The sequence below is a fragment of the Ochlerotatus camptorhynchus genome, unplaced genomic scaffold, assembly GCF_037179485.1.
Source record: "Ochlerotatus camptorhynchus isolate MF236.1 unplaced genomic scaffold, CSIRO-AGI_Acam_v1.1 ptg000140l, whole genome shotgun sequence".
Taxonomy (NCBI): Eukaryota; Metazoa; Arthropoda; class Insecta; order Diptera; family Culicidae; genus Ochlerotatus; species Ochlerotatus camptorhynchus.
In genome coordinates this window covers 1,357,821-1,377,706 of record NW_027040630.1, presented here as the reverse complement: position 1 = coordinate 1,377,706, position 19,886 = coordinate 1,357,821, and the positions used below count along the sequence as shown (strand labels likewise).

The 19,886-nt window shown below is 42.0% G+C and overlaps 1 protein-coding gene across 3 annotated transcripts in view; it reads left to right on the top strand.

Annotated features, from left to right (window-relative positions):
* LOC135700643 (protein tweety-2) overlaps window positions 1–18,905 on the top strand; it is a 231,565-nt gene extending 212,660 nt beyond the window's left edge. The window contains exons 5-9 of one of the 3 annotated variants that reach the window (XM_065221213.1): window positions 1,307–1,704; window positions 1,771–2,043; window positions 15,891–16,063; window positions 16,148–17,073; window positions 17,127–18,905. In XM_065221213.1, the coding sequence (XP_065077285.1) occupies window positions 1,307–1,704; window positions 1,771–2,043; window positions 15,891–16,017 (798 nt within the window). In that variant the 3' untranslated portion in view covers window positions 16,018–16,063; window positions 16,148–17,073; window positions 17,127–18,905. Of the gene's footprint in view, window positions 1–1,306; window positions 1,705–1,770; window positions 2,044–15,890; window positions 17,074–17,126 lie in introns of all 3 variants that reach the window. The other 2 variants (XM_065221214.1, XM_065221212.1) reach the window with 2 other exon arrangements.
* Window positions 18,906–19,886: the final 981 nt, after the last annotated feature.

Genomic DNA, 19,886 nt, shown 5'->3' with positions numbered 1-19,886 from the left:
GTAATAATATCAAACTTTTTTGTATAGTTGAAGATGCTAATTTCAAATAACAGACTAGAGTGGTAATTTTTAAACGATAGATATGGAGATGAAACTATAGAGTTGATAGTTCAGTTAGAGTATGGCAGTGTGAAAATTGTATATAGAGAGTAGAAAACGAGCAAGGAAAACTTTGAGGAAGGTATCCCCCCACCCCCGTAACAAGTTTTTTAATACGTAAAACAGGTTAAATTCAGGTTTTGTTTTTTGTTTTTAACTAATGAGCAACACTGCCCGAGTGAATAAATCCGAGTCACAACGTAACTCTGGGTCACCCTTAAGTAGGAGTAACACATAAAACTCCCAGAAGCCTCCAGGTCGGAAAACTAAAGCTCTTAAGTCATACCATAATCCAACTTTGGAAGAAACATTTTCAGTTCTTGCATTCGTGTATCGTTTTGTCCTTTCTTTGGGAAATAGAAAACTTTCCTTTTGAACTTTCTGGCCACCATCTAGGGAATGGTGCAAGGTGAACTTTTTCCGCTGCCCTCCGACCGCCCGACAATTTTATTATCCAATTAATATTTTGCCACCGGTAGAAATGCTAATGGGATAATTTTTTCCCCGTTCCTATCTCAAGTGTGCGATTTCCAACGAGATGGAGATTTTAATTAAAAAATGTGACACAGATTTTGAATGTGCCTATTCAGCCGGCACCAACTCACTGGGGAGGCTGGATAATTGCTGCACTTTTTTGAACGATGCATGGTGGCGAAAATAAGAAACTGTAAAGTAACACCAAGAAGACGACCACCCCTCGATCCATTCAAGGCAGATGAATCATGCGGTTTCTTTGTTTAGTGTTTTGCGCTCTGTTCCACTTCCGTCTTGAAAGTCATCAACCCATAGTCATAGCGGTGGAGCCAAGGAGTTGAGAAATGGAAATTGCCGCATACTTGCACTGGCAGGCCTTTGGTGGTGCTGCTGCAGCTCCCATTAGGAAATTCTTTTCATTCGTAGAAGAAAGTGATAAGGAAAATGCACAAGAAAAGTGCACTACATGGGCGACCGACGACGACGACGAAAACCAGAAGGGGGACGTCGTCGTCGTCGTCGTCGTCGTCGTGGCTGGTTGTGGGATTTCCCAGAATACCAGATGGCGATTTGTATGGCTCTCTGGTGTTGTAAGTGATTGCAGTAGAAATGTGCTGCGGAGCATTTCCCAAGAATGCATTATAGCAGATTGTTGATCAAAAGTCCGATGGACGATTTCCTTAAAGCATTGACATCAATATTTTTAAAAACTGTTTAACTTTCTATTCCACAGCAAAAGCTCAAGGACGTCCAGTACACGTACTGCAGCTCGGTTGGCACCAACCGGTACGTACTGCGGCTCAACGAATCCAAAGACTACGTCGACCGGGCGAAGGAATCGCTCGATACGGTAACCCGAATTGCCATCGATCTGTACCCTCGCTTCGAGATGAGTTCGAAAATTAATCGACTGAATGGCGAGCTGGACGACAGCAAACGGCAGCTGATTGCCCTGTCGGCCATGGCCGACCGGCGGGCCGTCATGGAGCACTATGCCAACGCTACCCGGGGTCTGTGCGAGGGTGGTCTGTTTGGGCTGACGCTGATGCTGCTGGCCAGCTTGGTGTCGGCTGCCATCCTCAGCCTGCTGGTGTGCGTCGATTCGCACACCTGGATCTATCTGACTAAGAAGTAAGTGCGGTCTAAAGGTGGAATTATCGCCCTGTTAGCAAATTCTTAATCGTTCTCATTCTGCAGACGCCCGTACGAGGACAAGTCGGAGACGGCACCGCTCTTCCCGGCAGGAGCGGCAACGGCATCACCGGCGTCGGCACAGATTACATCCGGCACGATGACGGTCAATCGGACGCTGCTGCACGCCCAGGCCACGACCACCAGCAACGGGAGCACCAGCGGCCTGATAGCGAGCAGCGGCCGCAACGGAACCACACACGGATTGCGCGGGTTGGCATCGTACAGTGGCGATGAGTCGCCACCGCCAGATTATAATGTTGTGGTGCATGATAACAGGCATGGCTTTTTTCGTTATTTATTTTATAATTTTTCTGATTTTCAGTGCAAAATATTCTTTTTTTTTTGGTTATGTATTGTTTATGATTTGTTTTTCTCCCGTTTCGGAAAGCAGCATATCGTTGTTTGTTTCTTATAAAATATTCTTCTTGATCTTTGCTTTTTGCTAAGCTTGATGAGGGAGGAGGATTCGCAGAAGAAACGGGTAAAAGGTTGAACATTGGAAAGGGCATCATGCGACATGCCCCCAGGACTGAATAGAGCGTATCGTTTTATGGATTGAATTTCTCATCCCAGTGGTTTCCGAACGCAGTTGGAATGCTTTAATTTATACTGAAAAATAGGACATTGACAACTGACAACTGACTTGCTATTGCACAATTTTACATCACTATTTTTACTTAACATAATCAACAAAAATCATGATCTTTATGAATACAAAGATATGGACATGTGAAGGTATAGAATTGAAAAACAAGAACATGCTGGACTAGAAATAAATCAGAATTGAAAATGTAAGATTTTAAAATGGATGTATCTATATTTAATTCTCATTGCAACTATTGTTAACTGAGTAACATAATTCTAGGAACTCAATCTTATCTAATCTAATCTAACACCAACACAGCCAGTTCTTGAAAGCATCCTGGAAAATTATATTTATACCTACATCATTTTTCTTGTCTATTTGATATATGTTTCACATCGAGATGCGTCACACATATCAGAACGGCCAGGCCTACTGTGCAGCATTTAAGGGGCAAGATGAGTCAGAACACATCGGGCCTGTTTAAAAGGTAAAAATTTACAAAATGGAACGAACTCACCAAGTTTAGCCAATTGAACCTGAAGGCTGCCTGACATGTGTAGATGTAGAAGTCCAAATTGTACACGGAAAGACGAAACAACTCAAAATCGAGATCGAAGGTACTAGAAAATAAGTACTCCCGCAACACTACTGTGTTGGGTATAATTTTGTTCTCATTGATGAGCACTGGCGTGCACAGGGTGGGGCAAGGTGGGACAATTGCCCCTCCTTTTATAAACAAGAATTTTATTTCCACACTTACAAAATTATGATATAACCACACTTACAAAATTATGATGTTACATAAATGAATAATTCTGGTGGAAAAATTCAACCACGCTAAAAATTTGGAGGTGCACATTTAACCGAAAATTTCTGGTGGAAAGTTCGCAACACTGCAGTGCACTGTGGTGAATGTAGAAGCAAGGTTCATTCATTTTTCTGGTGCATAATTTGCATCGTTCTGATGAATGGAAGTTTCATTGAAAATTTATGGTGGAAAATTTGCACCATTCTGGTGCATGTCTTCAAAGTCTGAAAATTTCACCATAAAGGTGCATGGCGACACAAACTTCACTGACAATTTTTGGTGCACCCTTCTGGAAGAGCATGCTTTATGGAAAATTTCTGGTACTAAATTTGTATCGCTCTGATAAATGAAATGAACAGAAAATTTCTGGTTGAAAACTTGCACTGGTCTGGTAAATGAAGGCACAAGCTTTATTTAAAATTAAGCTGTATTGGAAATTTCTGGTGGAAAATCTGCACCGTTATGGTGAACGGATGGGCAAGCTTTTCGGAAAATTTTTGATCTTAAATTTGCATCCTTCTGCTGAATAGAAAAACAAACTTTGATAATAATTTCTGGTGTTAAATTTGCACCATTCTGATAATTGGAGAGAAGTTACTGTACTGAAAATTTATGATAAAAAATCTGAAAATAGAGGCAGCTTTATTTGGTGAAAAACCTGCAACATTCTGATGATAGTAGAAGCAAGCTATATGGAAAATGTCTAGTGGAAAATGTTAAAAGGAAATTAGCACCAATCAGAAGATTGGAGAAGCAATTTTTATTGAACATTAACGGTGGAAAATTTACATTGTTCTGGTCAATTTAAATTTTCTGGTGTAAAATCTCCTGGGGGCAAGTTTGTATTGAAAATTTATGGTGCAACAATCTGCTATTTGTAGGGGCAAGCTGAATTGAAAATTCCTGATGTAAAAATTGCACAGTTATGGTGAATGGAAGGGCAAATTTTATTGAACATTTCTGGTAGAAAAACTACAACGTTTTGGGTGAATGGATGGACAATTGGACAACTTAAACTTGACTTCCGAGAAGAACCTCAAGGGTATTGAATTCTTAGGACAGTTCCAAAATAAAAGATTTCTGGGGATGATTCCATGCAAAATTCTGTGAATAATTTCTAGTGAATCCTGCAGATAATTCCAAGAAAATTTCGAAAAGAATACCGTTAAAATCAAATTTTGAGTGAAATTCCAAAGGGATTTTAAGCAAAATTACAAACAAATTCCGAAGATAATTTCTAGTTCATTCGAGGAAAAATTTCTGAAACTCTAAAGGAATTTCAGTTCCAAAGTGTTCTGAGAAAAATCATGATTTTTTTTTTTTAATATAATGCCAGTGGACTTCTGAGAAGAATTTCAAAAGAGCTTATAGAGTTCTAAAAATTTCGAAAAGAACCTCAAGGAATTTTTAGCAACTGGACTTTTTCGTGGATGGACTTTTTCGCAACTGTTCAATGTTTAAAGACAGCTTTTGGATTCCATAATTGAAAAGTGGGTATTAGTATTCCATTGAACCTTGGTCTATTGTTGTCATTTGTTACCGTGGTTAAAAAGTTTCAGCTGTCTATGTGCGTTGCAATAAACTCGGGTTTGTCACCCCGACTGGCGGTACATTGGGACAGGGTTGACATCCTTCACACAAGTCGTCATTCCGTTAACAATACTGTACTCGCTTGTCAAAATAGTTTTGTGCGCTTTTGATCCAATCGTTACATATTTTTTAAATCTTTTTAATGATCCAATTAGCCTTGGCATTTAGGTCAAATAAAAAAAAAAAAGAACTACAATTTTCGCTTAAAATGACTCAGTTCAACGTACTTGCAATGGTAATAGTAAAGTGAAACTACAACAGCATATAAGGCTTACAAAACCTTTAAATAGTAAAAAATAAACTGAAACGATGCCTTCAAAATATACAAAAATGTACTACAAAATATTTCAGAAAGGTAACTGAAGAATATATTTTCTTTGGTTTATATTTTTAACTTGTAAAGAAGAGCATGACGCAAAACATTATTACAACATTTTTCTATCAAAATATTATTCGGACTGTAACTTTATGTAACTTCCAAGAAATTTTAGAAGCTTCAAAGCTATTTTCAATGTTGTTCTGGATTTTCAGAGCTAATTCTACACAATCAAACATTTCACTACGATCCAAGTTGTCCGATTCCAAGGTTCAGAAATTGAAAGACAGGGACCGAGTTGCTGGGCAAACACAATCGCAGTGACCAGGAACTTTGTTTGTTCACTGCTATGCGCACTGTTTGAACCTTGTGCTTGTCGACGCAGTTTGCATGCGAAAGGAGAATGCGGTTCTTATTATTGGTCATTCATGTCGGTTTGTCGGTGCTATTGCCATCATCTGACTTCAGCTGAATCCAACCAAAGAAGATGAACCACCACCAGAGCAAAAAAATAAATAAAATTAGCTAAATGGAACAGTAGGAAAACAGTGGTGGGTGGATAGCACCATCCACCACGCACTTTGGAGTACTCCCAAGTTGAATGCACCATTGAAAAAATTGCCCCTTCTTAACAAGATTCCTGTGCACGCTAGTGTTGATGAGTACTTTTAACTTAAGCGTTAAGTATTGCGATAACGTCTCACTGTACATTAATTGTACTCAAGCAGCAGTCTCGATAGAGCTCTTATTTTTGAGGATTCTTTATCTCGATTTTAAATTGTTTCGTTCTCCGTGCTTTGAAAGTATCCAAAATCGAGTGTTGCGATAGCACTTCGTTTTGGATGAAAAATCTCATCATGCGCCATGTTTATTTCGGTTTCGCTTTGTCATCTGGTAAGCAAAAGTTTAATAGTTTATTATATTGTTCCGGTGATTGATGGAAATATACCGCGTCACAGTTCCACCTGAGGCAGCACCGTGGAGATCTGGGATTCAATTCCTTTAAATCAATACCTACATTGTGAAGCTCGGCAGGTTTTGAATATTCTATGCAAATAAAGGGTGATACGGTCAAAATTTGGTCAATATCAACTTGACGTATTTCTTTCAATTTTGCATTTAAAAAACCTGAACACCCCTCATTTTGAAGGTGTGTGTGTGTAGAATGTTGCTCCTATTTTGATTTTGGAATTCACTCTTCAGTTGTCAAAATGCCGTCCAAGCAAGAAGAGCAGCGTATCAAAATTTTGCTCGCGCATCGCGAAAATCCGAGCTACTCGCACGCAAAGTTGGCAAAATCGCTAAAAGTTGCCAAATCAACCGTTACAAATGTAATTAAAGTGTTTGGGGAACGTTTGTCGACAGCCAGGAAGTCTGGATCGGGGGGAAATCGAAAACCGGAAGCCGCTGAGACGACAAAGAGAGTTGCCGGTAGTTTCAAGCGAAACCCTAACCTCTCTCTCCGAGATGCCGCAAATAAGCTGGGTGTATCGTCTACAACCGTGCATCGAGCCAAAAAACGAGCCGGACTATCGACTTACAAGAAGGTAGTGACTCCAAATCGCGATGATAAACAAAATACGACGGCCAAAGCGCGATCCCGGAGGCTGTACACGACGATGCTGACGAAGTTTGACTGCGTGGTAATGGACGACGAAACCTACGTCAAAGCCGACTACAAGCAGCTTCCGGGACAGGAGTTTTATACGGCAAAAGGAAGGGGAAAGGTAGCAGATGTTTTCAAGCACATGAAACTGTCAAAGTTCGCAAAGAAATATCTGGTTTGGCAAGCCATCTGTACCTGTGGCTTGAAAAGCAGCATTTTCATAGCTTCCGGGACTGTCAACCAAGAAATTTACGTGAAAGAGTGTTTGAATAAACGTCTGCTGCCTTTCCTGAAGAAACACGGTTGTTCCGTACTGTTTTGGCCGGATTTGGCATCTTGCCATTACGGTAAAAAGGCCATGGAGTGGTACGCTGCCAACAACGTGCAGGTGGTTCCCAAGGACAAGAACCCTCCCAACACGCCAGAGCTCCGCCCAATTGAGAAATACTGGGCTATTGTCAAGCGGAACCTAAAGAAGACCAAAAAAACTGCTAAGGGCGAGCAGCAGTTCAAGGCAAACTGGCTTTCTGCGGCGAAGAAGGTGGACAAGGTGGCTGTACAAAATCTGATGGCAGGGGTCAAGCGTAAGGCCCGGCAATTCGGATTTGGAAAAGCGGAAGCCTAACTGAATATTTTTCCTGAATTTTATACTAATTGAACTTGAAAAAGAAATTTAATTTGATTTTTTAAATAAACGATTTCACCGATTTACACGCGTTTTCCCTTGACAAAATTTTGACCGTATCACCCTTTACCTAACGTAAAATTCATTGCATGATCCTAAACAGTGAACTGGGGCAATCGCGATTTCAACATCCTGGAAAAGATTAATCAGGAGATGGGATCTAACCTTTAGTATTGCGTTAGCCGATCTCAAGGACAACTAGTTTTACGTCAGGAAGTGTCTTTCTCACCATCACCCCACTATCAATGTCGATGTTGGTCAGCGAGAATGATTTTTTTTTATTTGTTTGAATCTGTTTGATTGCTCATAAGTATAAATAAAAGTTTTATGTTTGCTTATAAATGCTTAACACAAACATTGAAAATAAAATAAAACGCAATTAATAATTCATTTTTTTTACAACAAAATTTGCTGAAATTAACACCCTGTTTTAAGTAATTTTGCCCAATAAGCAGTATTATTGAAACAGTTACATTTTACTCAAAGGGTGTCTTCGCAAAATACTTGAAATTGGATACTGCGCAGATAACTCAATTTTGACTGGTTGCGCTTAGGTGTCAAGATGAGTGCAAAAGACTTTATTTTGAGTTGTTTCGTCTTTCCGTGTAGACGAAGCTTGTCGATGATTAACATGAACTAGTCCGGTTTATGGTAGTTGCGCGGAATGTCTTCCTTCGATTTGAGATAAACAAATGTCCGGATGTATGTAGTCGATTTTTGATGTGCATTGGCAAGCCTTTAGTCAGGTTCAACGCTGCGACTCAACGAATGATGGAACTAATAATGGGACGAATGATGGGACGCCTCGTGGCGGTTCTACTTGGCTTCGGAACAGCTTCTCAGGGGCAAATAATAGGGACCTAGAATGAGGAACTAGAAATTGTCTCCTGGGCCTGGTTATGGCCAGATCAGCAGCCGATTATAGATTAGCAAGAGCGAGAAATTGACGGCTGAATTTTTCTATGGCTTTCTTGGAACATAGCTCACTACAATCTCACATATTTTTTTTTTTTTTCCTTCATTAACGAGACTTTCAGCCTTAGGCTGGTTCATCTCTACGACAATCTCACATAATTCTAGGATCTCAATTACCGTAAACTGCAAGGGGTATTCAACTCTGCACACCTTAATCTGTGCCGAGAGATTTAGCTGTCCCATGCGCTATGCTGAACGTGCCGAAGTAGGCCGAAGTTTGCCAATCAAGGTGTCAATATCCCACGAGTTTGGCAACCCTGAAGCTATAATGACATTTGTGATTGTGTTTAACTTTCCATTTTCGGAGCGGGAGGTGAAAGAGAAACCGGAATTTATCGAACCCAAGTACACTCGACCGTTCCACAAGATTCTGATTCGATTTGAATTATTGATTCCTTTAAGGTGCGCAAAAATGAAGTCGTAACCTGCTCGATGGAGGAAGAAATGCCACCGTCATCCTTTAAAATCCTCTACCACTAAAGCAAACAACGAACTCAAACGGACGGGAAGATGAACGTCGTCATGTAATCGACGCTTCGAATTCCTAGTGCGAAATCAGATCCATCCAATCAGATAACTCGTAATCTCGGGATGAGTCCAATTGAAATCAGCGAATCTTTGTTGCACAGCGTAGTTGGCTCATCTGCACGTCCATAGGAACTTGCAAGGCTTTGGCTGAACAGAAAATTGCTTAGGGTCGTCAAGTGGGAACCGCTAAGCGCATCAAAACTCACTCTGCAGCAAGTCAATTTTTATAAATTCAGCAAGGCTTTACAGTTGACCGATCGGAAGGCCACCCATCGCACCGGAACCTCTTGCGATGAACAAGTTGAACTAGTGAGGTGAATCTCCGTGCAAATCAAATAGAGAGTCACCTCACTAGTAACAGAGAGTCACACGACTCGTAAAATAGACCTGGGAGAGTCACGTCACACGACGTGACTTTTGTCACCTCACTAGTAACAGAGAATTACACGATTCGCAGAATAGGCCTGAATGACAAGCAATAATATCTGAGGAAACACTCAGGGGAAAACGAGAAAAATTCCATACCGGAAGATCCTCGGCAGAACCGATATTGGAACCTGGTTGAAATACCCTGTAATAATCGTTTCGTCTTTATTGATTATGCGGTGTTTGGTCACTAAGCCGAAGTAAGTTAGGCCGGAGGACATAAGGCTGATGTACATTTATCAGTTATTATACAGAATAAACTTGTAAATGTAGTTCGATTCTCATAGAATATCCTACCCTATCCTTCGTTCCAAATGTTAATTTGATCATTGCATGATGCAGGATATTTTTCCGGCCGTTCCTATTTCGGTTATGGCTTTGTTGTACGTTTTATGTTCCTGTGTCAGGAACATCTCCAGTTGTAAGACCTTAACTGCAATGAAAAGCATTATTTTCAAGGGCTGTTTGGAAGAAAGAATCTACGTACAGTCACTCTTTCTGGAAGTCTGCTCGACTACCGTTGAACTCAGACTTCTTCCAACCGGTGAACACTCGTGTTTATTTCAGTTACCATGGAGACGTAATTTGTGATTAGCCCCGGTCCCTTTCAAATTGTATCATTATTTATGAACGGCCTTATATTTGAAATGACGTTTCACATTCATCTAGTGATGTCCGATTTTCATTCGAATAATCGTTTAATCGATTAACGAACCGAAAAGTAAACTATTTATAATCGGTTAGATCATGCCGATATAAGCATTAACATCTCCACAGGATCATCACCGATCGTTTCAAACATGTGCTGCACTCTCATTCGTGGAAAAATGGCAGCACAGCGAACAAAAAATAATCGATTAGTTGTTAATCGAGTAATTAAAAAATGGGACATCTCTGATTTTGGTATGATTGTTTTGATAAAAATGAGCGCAAAATTTCATCTATTCCGAGGGGGCAGCAAAACCACAAAATTACCTTGAATACGGGGGGTTCTCATTGGATGAAAGGGACCGTGAAAGAAGACACTAAAATAGAAAGTTTTTCTTCCGACAGTTTCATCTTAGTATTCATCTTTGCTTCTTCAACATTTCTTCCACAGCCGGCACAATTCCGTCACCGTTCAGAAGAGATTCGTCCCTACAGAGATACGTACTGCAAACGTGCATAAACTGACGGTTTGTTTTTACCAACCTGTTCAGATCTTCTAGGCATATGACCAACCCTCGTTGGAGGTAACCCGTTACGGCCGTCTTGACAAAACCACTAGCCGTAGGGGTTTTCTCTGCGAATCAAATTATATGGACTGAGTATTGTTAGTTTGATTGGATTCATGATGCAGAAAATACTTACAGATTTTCTAAATGAGACATGTCACAATCCACGAACTTATTGGGCTTTACATTGGAATAATCAACGGATTCATTCTTAGCAACGATTAACAAAACGTCAACGCTTGACAGTGATGCCATTTTATATTATATTTTGTGTGTACTACTTGTCAACGTATGCCCTAACGTGCCGAAATGTGTGCCATGCTGTGTTTCGGCACAGTGTGCAGAGTTGATTACCCCTTGGTAAACCGCCATAATTCTGCGCACTGCTTAATTCCGCGCATTTGGAACTAAACGCAAGATTTGTGCTAACTTAAGTCTAATTCGTTACGAGTTCCATTGTTTGTGGTTTCAAAATGAGTGCTGCATAAATATAAACAATGATAAACATTTCCTTTTTGTAAAGAAAATTAAATTGGAAAAGGCGCATCTTTAGAGACGCCATTTTGCTTCTGAGGCCTAGTGCTTTGCTCATGCTAAAACCATAGAGGTAACTCTAAGACAAGTAGGTCCCGAAGAAACGTGCTCAACTTTTTGGCTCACCTCTGGTACTATCTTCGGTCCCAAGCTTGTCGAATCACCCCTCGAAACATAGGAAAAACCAATAACCCCTCATTTTATCTGTCAAACTTTCATAGCGAATCAAAACAAACATTGCGTAGTACTAGAATTTCGACTAGAATAGGGTACGTTAATCGTTTGCTTGGGACCAATAGGCTACTAAAGTGGTGAGCCAATTTAAAATCGTTAGTTTCGTATTGATTGTTGCTAAAACTGCGCTTTTCGTTTCAAAAGTGTGATTTTTTTTAAAATATGGTACGCATCCGCAGGTGTGTTTTTTTTTATTTTATTTGAAACTCGTGAATTACAATAGGAAATCTAATGCGCAGGATAAGGACACTGCTTTTTTTAAACTTGAGCCTAATTCCGTGGGTTGCATTTCAGAATGCCGTCGCGGAGACATCATTCCATACTTGCTTGAATAATTGTTAGAAGCGCTTTCATCGATATAAAAGCGTTAGGGGCCTTTTTTATAAATCTGCAGCCTCGCTCCTTGCATCCAGTTTCCAATCATGTCGATCGCCTCGGCCGCCATCATTTCCATCTCTTCCAGCGTCTTGCTCGTTACCTTATTTTATGTAGCGCTTCGGCGATGACCTCCCAGCTGGCGCTGTTGAACGCATTCTTGACGGCGACCGTTATCACGGCGTAATATCGATCTCCTTTCCGCTTCTGTTTCGACGCCTTCTCGGCTCTCTCGAGCACTGTACGAATTGCATCCACCGTTGCTCTTCCTTTTCGGAATCCAAACTACCTCTCCGACATTCTGTGCTCTCTCTCCGTTTCGTCAGCCTGTTATAGACGAGTGCACGGATGGATTTGAGCTCACTCACTCGACAAAAAGTGACACAACAGCGGGGCCCTGTTTACCAGAAATGAACATATATCTGTTCATTTTTAGTAAACAGGACCCCGCTGTTGTGTCACTTTTTGTCGAGTGAGTGAACTCAAATCCATCCGTGCACTCGTCTATAGGGTGTTTACACTTAAGGCCCACCCACATTAGATCCGTTTGCGTTGCGTTGACGTAAATTTGACAGTTAGACAATAGATTTAGCTGTCACTTTGCCGCAACGCGTCAGATCCGGATCTAATGTGCGTGGGCCTTTATGCTATTTCACTAGCGCTAATGAGCTAGCTGCTAGCAAAAAACTACAAGGGACAGCCCTATGGGGTTGTACGCAATGGTGACGTAGGACTACGTGGTCTTATATAATAATCTTAATTGTGCAGCAGGAGCTTGTGTTTTGTGTAGGAATAGGAATTTGAGCAGGGTTCTCTATATTTATACTCTTTAGTATGACGAGATTGACATAGATGACCCACAGCAACTCACGAAGAGCTACTGATTCCGATCAATAGCGGTGCACCTTCTGCCTCCTTCTATGGATGCTAATGTGGGCTGCATCTCGCTGCTTGCAGGTAGCCTTTCGTTGTGTACTGGAGAACACCACCACTTTCGCGGTGATTGAATAAACACCGTTTGGTGAGGCGGGTTGGAATTCAACTTTGAAATCTGTGTTAGAGAAATCGATTTTCGCAGGCAATCGGTGATAATTTTAATTATCATAGCAACAATTGTACATTCGTGCAATTTTCCATAGTAACATTTTGAAAAATGATTAAGTCTCAAATTTAACAGTTTCGTTGAAAAAATTCCCGCGAACCAACATTACCGTCGGGTAGAGGAAGCCTTACCCTACCTGATGGTGATGTTGATTTGCGTGGGCGAGCCTTGACTTTCAAAACATCATCGAAAAAAGTCATTGTTTACAAAAGCTGTTACGCCCTATTTCCAGCTCTGTCTTGATATGGGAAGTGACATCCGATTGATGACCTTGAAAAATGTCCAAAAAATACTCTTTTACAAATTTATAGTGGTCCTGAAAAGGACCATTTTGTCGTGATGGTTGAGTAATGCTAAACAATTAGGGTGTTAAACACAGATGAGGCTGGTGAGCTGTATGTTGCTTGGAATGAGGGTGACGCGCTCATGTGGGCTGCAGCTCACTGCTTGCCTTTCGTTGTGTACTGGAGAACAATGTTCAAAGCCACGTGCCGAAAGCACTGCTGCTGTTGATGCCGACGACCGGAAACCACCACACACGGTGATTGCAACTGAGGCCAGCCTTGGTAGCTAGCTGCTTGCGGGGAGCCTTTCGTTGTGTACTGGAGAACACCACCACTCACCATGCGGTGATTGAATAAACACCGTTTGGTGAGTCCGGATGGAATTCAACTTTGAAATCTGTGTTAGGGAAATCGTTTTTCGCAGGCAATCGGTGATAATTTAAACTATCAATAGTGATCAAATGATAGTCTTAAATTTAACAGATGTGTAGAAATATGTTTGATCGATTGGTGATAATATTATTGAAATTGGTTCAGGGGCAGCTGAGTTATTAACGTTCAAAATCTTTCATAATTGTGTTACATGTTCCATTTTCGGTTTTCACAAAGTTTACTCCCATATAGAAATCACAGACGTAGTCCTTCGTCAAAAGGTCACTAGCATAATGTAAACAGGGCATCAGCGTCTACCAGCATGAGATTTCAGGAGCGACTGAAATTCGTGGTAGTTGGCGAGTACACGAGCGCTAGCAAATCCACACAGATGTAAACACCCCATTAAGGATGACCCTCTCCAAGAGTTTTCCGAATGTATCCAGGAGGTACTCATTGGTGACTTCGTCGTTATATCTCTCTTCGTTTAGGTACGGTGACCTGGCCTCCGGTCGTTGAATCGTGCTTCGGGAAAAGTCCTTCCACGATGACTTTCAGGTTCTCTGGGCACATTACAGCGGGCATCGTTTGACCTCTGATCTTCACCATCACGACACGGTGTGCGTCATCCCAGAGGCTGGCAGCAGCGTCTCGACGCAGCTCCTTGAAACCGTTTGACTTGCTCTGCTACGTTTCACTCTGTCTGCTTCTGTTCTTGGTCTCTGAACACGTCTTCTGGCCCTGAGATTACTAGCGCGGAGGGTTCCAGTTTTCTCGGCATGCTCGTGTCACATGCTCTCACTAACGTTTCTGTCAACTCGTCCTTACTGCCACAGGATTCCGTTGGCCGTTGCCATATCGGATTGCCTGATGCTCGCTATGGGTACTTCGCACACGCGCCAATTCATGTTTGCCACCAACGACGGACTGCAGAAAGTGACGTCGATAATGGATTCCCAGCCATCTCTGCGAAAAGTGTTGGTGGTGCCTTTATTGGACATCCTATTTTCTCTCTTGCGTTGGTACATCTGCTTCTCCACTCCACTGCCCAAGCATTGAAGTCTGCTCCGATGACTAACGGTTTTCGTCCGAGCAGCTCTTCGGTAAGTCCATCCAGCATCTATTTTAACTGCTCCATATTCTATCTCGGGGATACGGAACAACTGCATATGAAGATTCCGTTGATTTTGGCGATCATGAAACCTTTGTATGAGCTCGCAACCACTTCTTGAATGGGGTATCTGCCCATAACTTGTATTGCAGCTATCCCAGCTCTATGCACCACCTAGTTACTGTTACTGTTGCTTGAGAATTATTGCTTAAAATCCATAAAGCTCAGCAAAATCTACAGGCTGACAAAATCGGGTTTACGCAAAATCTGGAAAGCACTGTATAGTGTCTTTGGGAAATAGATAGACCAATGCAGTGTTGTAAAAAGTTGTAGAACAATCAATTTGCAGCAACTGTGATGAAGATATCAAATTTCTATCTCTTATTGTTCATTAGTAATGATTATTTTAAATAAGCAGGTTAGAGTAGCCCCTAGAAAATCGGCTTTCTTTAAATATATTTTTACGTACTAAAAACTTTGTTCTACATATTTTTAAAACTTTTTATGACGCATATTTTTGCAAGACACTATACACCTAAAAGTGATGGTTTGGGCACAGACAAACAGACATAACTCTCGCATGTTGTTCATCAACCAAGCATTTAACGGTCAATTTAAAAGTATCGTAGTTGGTAGTACTGCCACCTGTGAAGCGCATAGTCAATTCCCTTGCGTTTGACGTTTGCAAACTACCGCCATCTGTTCAGCGTACTACCATAGTGTACTCAACAGATGGCGGTAATGTTTTAGCGACGATGATTTATTCAATATTCAATATTCAACCACAGACAAACAAACATAACGGTTTGGGCACAAATGTGTTTGTCTTCCTGAATAGTTCATTCTACGCGCACGAGTATTGATAGTCCGAAAGTGAGGATAACAATAACAAACCATTCAAGGCTTCTTACTCTTTTATCTCTATCACTATCTCTATTTCTATCTTACGCACTTCAAATCGGCCAATCACGAGCTGGTTCGCGTTTGACAGAAAAGTGGTTCGCCCCCGTATTGTCTTCTCTTCTCTTAGGTCAATATCAGAGCTTCATGTGCGAGTAAGCTGACAGAATAGAATTAAACAGATGAATAATTTGACAACGCAATCAGTTGGAAAGGCAAAATCTATGAAATCACGAAGAATATTACCGAATACCATACTACAAAATCCAATGACTTTAGTTTTGCGTTCGGAAACTTTCCCTAGTTGTTCTGTGTATATTTTCTGCATAAAAAATTCGTTAGCTTTGCTCAGATTTCTTTTCAAAACATGCGCCAACAACGATCTAGATGTCACACAAAATTCACATTGCACACAATCTTTGGAGAAATTCGGCTCACATACTAACATATTCCGTCTATTTCCCACCCAACAAACAGAGCATCCGGGCACCACACCCTAGGTCGGTTACCTTCGCAGCAGGCCCACATGGCCGGGCCGAACAACGGCAAGTACGCAACGCTTAGTAAACAGTGTAAAACGCTCGAATCGAGCGACTTCTACTGAGAATCGCCTGCCTGCAATGTGTCAAGTGCAGGCAGCAATAAACTAGGTGAGTTCGGAACTCCCGCAACTTCCCATCACAACGCACCTCCCGCTAGAGTAGCTAACGATTCGCCTGTCGATACGTTTGCAGATAAGAACCTGACAGCTTCAACCGCAACCCTCTCGGAGAAAGATCCACGTGACATTAGCAACAATGGCTTCAACCGGTTCGACCCGAAGTACGTGAGTATCGGTCCGAAGGCGATCCGAGCTACCGGGAACCAGGCGACGGCCAATGTGAACAAGTGTGCCACTCTGCGGGCCCATGGCCGCTATGCCAGTGGAGGACGAGGCACCAGTCCAAGTCCCCATCTGAAGAGCGTCCAGCAGCCGATGGTCGCTCAGTCGCAGTTCAAGCCACCGCAGACGCAACATACTCAATTGCTAGACAAGTCGGATCGCCAGTTGAATCAAACCAAGTTGAACATCTCCACCGTCTCGAAAGACTACAATCAATCGTACTCGTGCGCAACGCTACCGTATAAGAAGCCCAGTGGATTCACCGATACGACCACTACGTCAATATTGAAAAAGGAAAGTAACCTCGATAGTAAACATCAACATCCAACCGTCTACAGCATCGATACGTCTCATCATCAGTCGGCAGCGCAGCCATCAACCCAACATCATCGGTCTCTGTCGAGCACAAATCAGCTGTACCACGAAACGGGAGCAGGATCGGCCTTCGCTAGCCCACCGCCTTCGTCCGCGTCAACGGCTACCACCAAGAGTAACATCTCGATCATCAACCAACCACTGCCAGAGATTCCGACCGCGGCTCAGAGCAGCGGCCTGAAGAACAATCAACAGCCACTGTGTGCCGCCACACTCAATCAGTACCGATCGCTGCAGCGACCGAGCAAGCAGCAGAGTTCGCTCAGCCTGAAGGAACCGTCTCCTCAACCGCAGCATAACCAACTGCTGCTGCAACAGCAGCATCTACTACAGCAACAACAACAACTGCAGCAACAGCACCATCCACCACCGGTGCAACCGAAGCCATCGATACCGCCCAAGGTAAGTTGTCGTACTTTCAATAAGTTCCCATTTGTGATCCACACTTGTTCCAGGTAACTCCCCCGATGCTTCCGCCGAAGAACCGCCACAAAGACGACTCCCTGTACCAATCCCGGACCTCGTCGGTCTCCTCCAGCACCAGCAGACCTCAGCAACCATTACCTCAACCTCCCTCGCACCAGTCGTCTTCGTCTTCGCTGCAGTCCTATGGTCACGTAACTGCCAGCGGCAAGACCAACTTCAACGCCATACAGCTACAGCTGCAGAATCAGCTGCAATTCAAGCAGTACCATCAACTGATCCAGCAACCTTGGCAAAGGGAACAGCTATCCATGCCGCAGCATTCGTCTTCGATCGGTTATCAAACTCATGACTCCCGGTACGATCAAAAGTCAAGCCGGAACCGGTCCTACTCCGGAAGCAGCGAGCGGGAACAACATCAACAGCAACAACAGCTGCAATACCAAAAATCCAGCGGCAGCGATAAGCAGAAGCAGAGTTACCAGACGCTACCGAAGAATCATCACCATCTAGGCTCGTCAACTACGACCTCATTCAGCACGCAAACTCAGCCGCAACTGCAACAGCAGGCTGTGCCACATCATCACCATCATCCCTTGCCGCAGCAACAGCTGCAACAGTTGCAGCAACAGCAACAACAACAACAACAGCAACAACAACAACAACAACAGCAGCAGCAACAGTCACAGCAGGCTGTGACTCAGCAACCGCAGCAACCGAAGAGTATTCTAAGCAAATCGCGATCGAACGAAGCTCGTGAGCGTGAACGAGAACATCGGGAGCGTGAGCGCGAGCGGGAACGTGATCGCGATCGCGATCGGGATCGGGACCGCGATAGAGATCGAGACCGAGACAGAGAGAGAGGGAGTTCTCATCGTGGTCACAGTCATGAGTATCATCACGATTCGCGCTCGGAAAGCAGCAAGAATCCGAACGTCTACTACCGATCGTTGCAGCGCGGAGGACTACAGGCCAACAACGATCTCTACTCGGTGACGGAATTGTGAGAAAGGTTTGATTTTTAAGTTTGTTTCTAGATGTGTTTGGTTCGAGAGACAGCTCTTTCTCTCTCTCTCTCCCATCGTTTACAAAGTTTGTTCGAACTGCCCTCCATTTCGATTCTTATGAAACAGAACGAGATTTAATTCGTCAAACAGCAAATACTGGTGCTGCCCGCGCTGAGGAGAGCCATTTTTAATAATGGGGAAATAACTTCACCATTTGAGTTCCGCGACAAGAACTTTGACTTTGTGATAATTTCCGATGGGTTTTTAATCGAAGTTCCCCATCTCCTCCTGAGTAGACGAGGAAATAGAGGCACAACAAGGGCCGTAACGAAAACAATACGTAACCAAACGAACACTAACACAAACACTACTGCAAAACAAAACAAACCGAATCTCACACTCCCACACACAAAGACACAGAGAGACATAAGCAGAAGCGCACTCAAACAAACAGGAAAAGAAAATTCAAGCAGATTTGTACATAGTTGTAGACTGACGATGTTTTTACGTAAATTATTGAAAAAAAAGAAACACTGTAGCGGGTTACAACTGAATTTTCACAAAAAAAAAAAACAAAAGCACAGGTGACTTTCCGAATAGACGAAAAAAAAAATAATCGAGCGAAAGCTCAGAGACGAAGCGATTGTTGTTAATGTTACTGGAATGATATTCTTCATTATTAGAAGCAACAAACTACCATACGAGAAAAAAAAACAAAAACAGAAAAAATAGGTTAAATTGAACTTGCAATTCTCACTCTTCATTGCAGGGGAAAAAACTAGAAAAACCAAAAAAAAAAAAGAATAGGAATAGGTTAGAAATTTCAGATCATCAATCATCATGAAAACACAGGAAAACAGTACCGAAAAATCATTCTGCCATGTTGCCACATTTCGATTCGATGACATTCATCTTCTAGTAGAAGGAAGTTTGCACGGAGACACGCAAATGAAACACAGATACACATTCACACATTTACACATTTCGATTTAAGTGGAAGCCAAATTAATCGTAAACACCATTTCCTAGGAAACAAGCAAATGCGGGATTTTAGTGCTAAAAGACTACGGTTACACGTTTCGGACATGTAGGGGAAACTAATTGCTCTCTTTCTTGTTTTGGAACTGATTTTGAATAGAAATGTTTTTTTTTTGTGGGTAAAATCAATTTCGTTTGAAAACGGGAATGAAGACGAATCTCTGTTCTAATTAGACATCGATAGTTGCCTGTTGAGTTGCTCTTTTTTGCTATTTGTTTCCTGACTGTTTTGGGTTATGAAAAAATAACGCTGAAAAGTGATGAGTAAAGAACGAAATAACGGATCAAACTTGTGGAATAGGTCCAATATAAGGACTTCAACATTGATAAGGACAAAGGAAAATTTTAAGGTATGGGATGGACTATTTCTACTGCCGAAGCCTAAATTTAAAGAGCTGGGACAAAAAAAATATCGAATTTTCTAACATAGATACACCATTTCTCTGTGCATATTTCAAAAGATCCTATTTGCTTTAATCGATTCTCTTTATTGACAGAAATTCTCTGCAGAACACTCCAAAAACAAAAATCATCCTTAGATTCTCTTCGAATTTTAAAGTTTTTCTTCGTCTAATAAGTCACAGCATTTAATTCGCATGAATTCTCCTTAGAGAATTTCCTTCGCTAGATTCGCCCATGCAATTCACCTCAGAATGATTTCAAAATGTAGACCGGAATAATCGTGGAATTCTCCTCCGGAGCGGCTCGAAATTTGATTTGACGCACTTACATTTCTAGACCAACAAT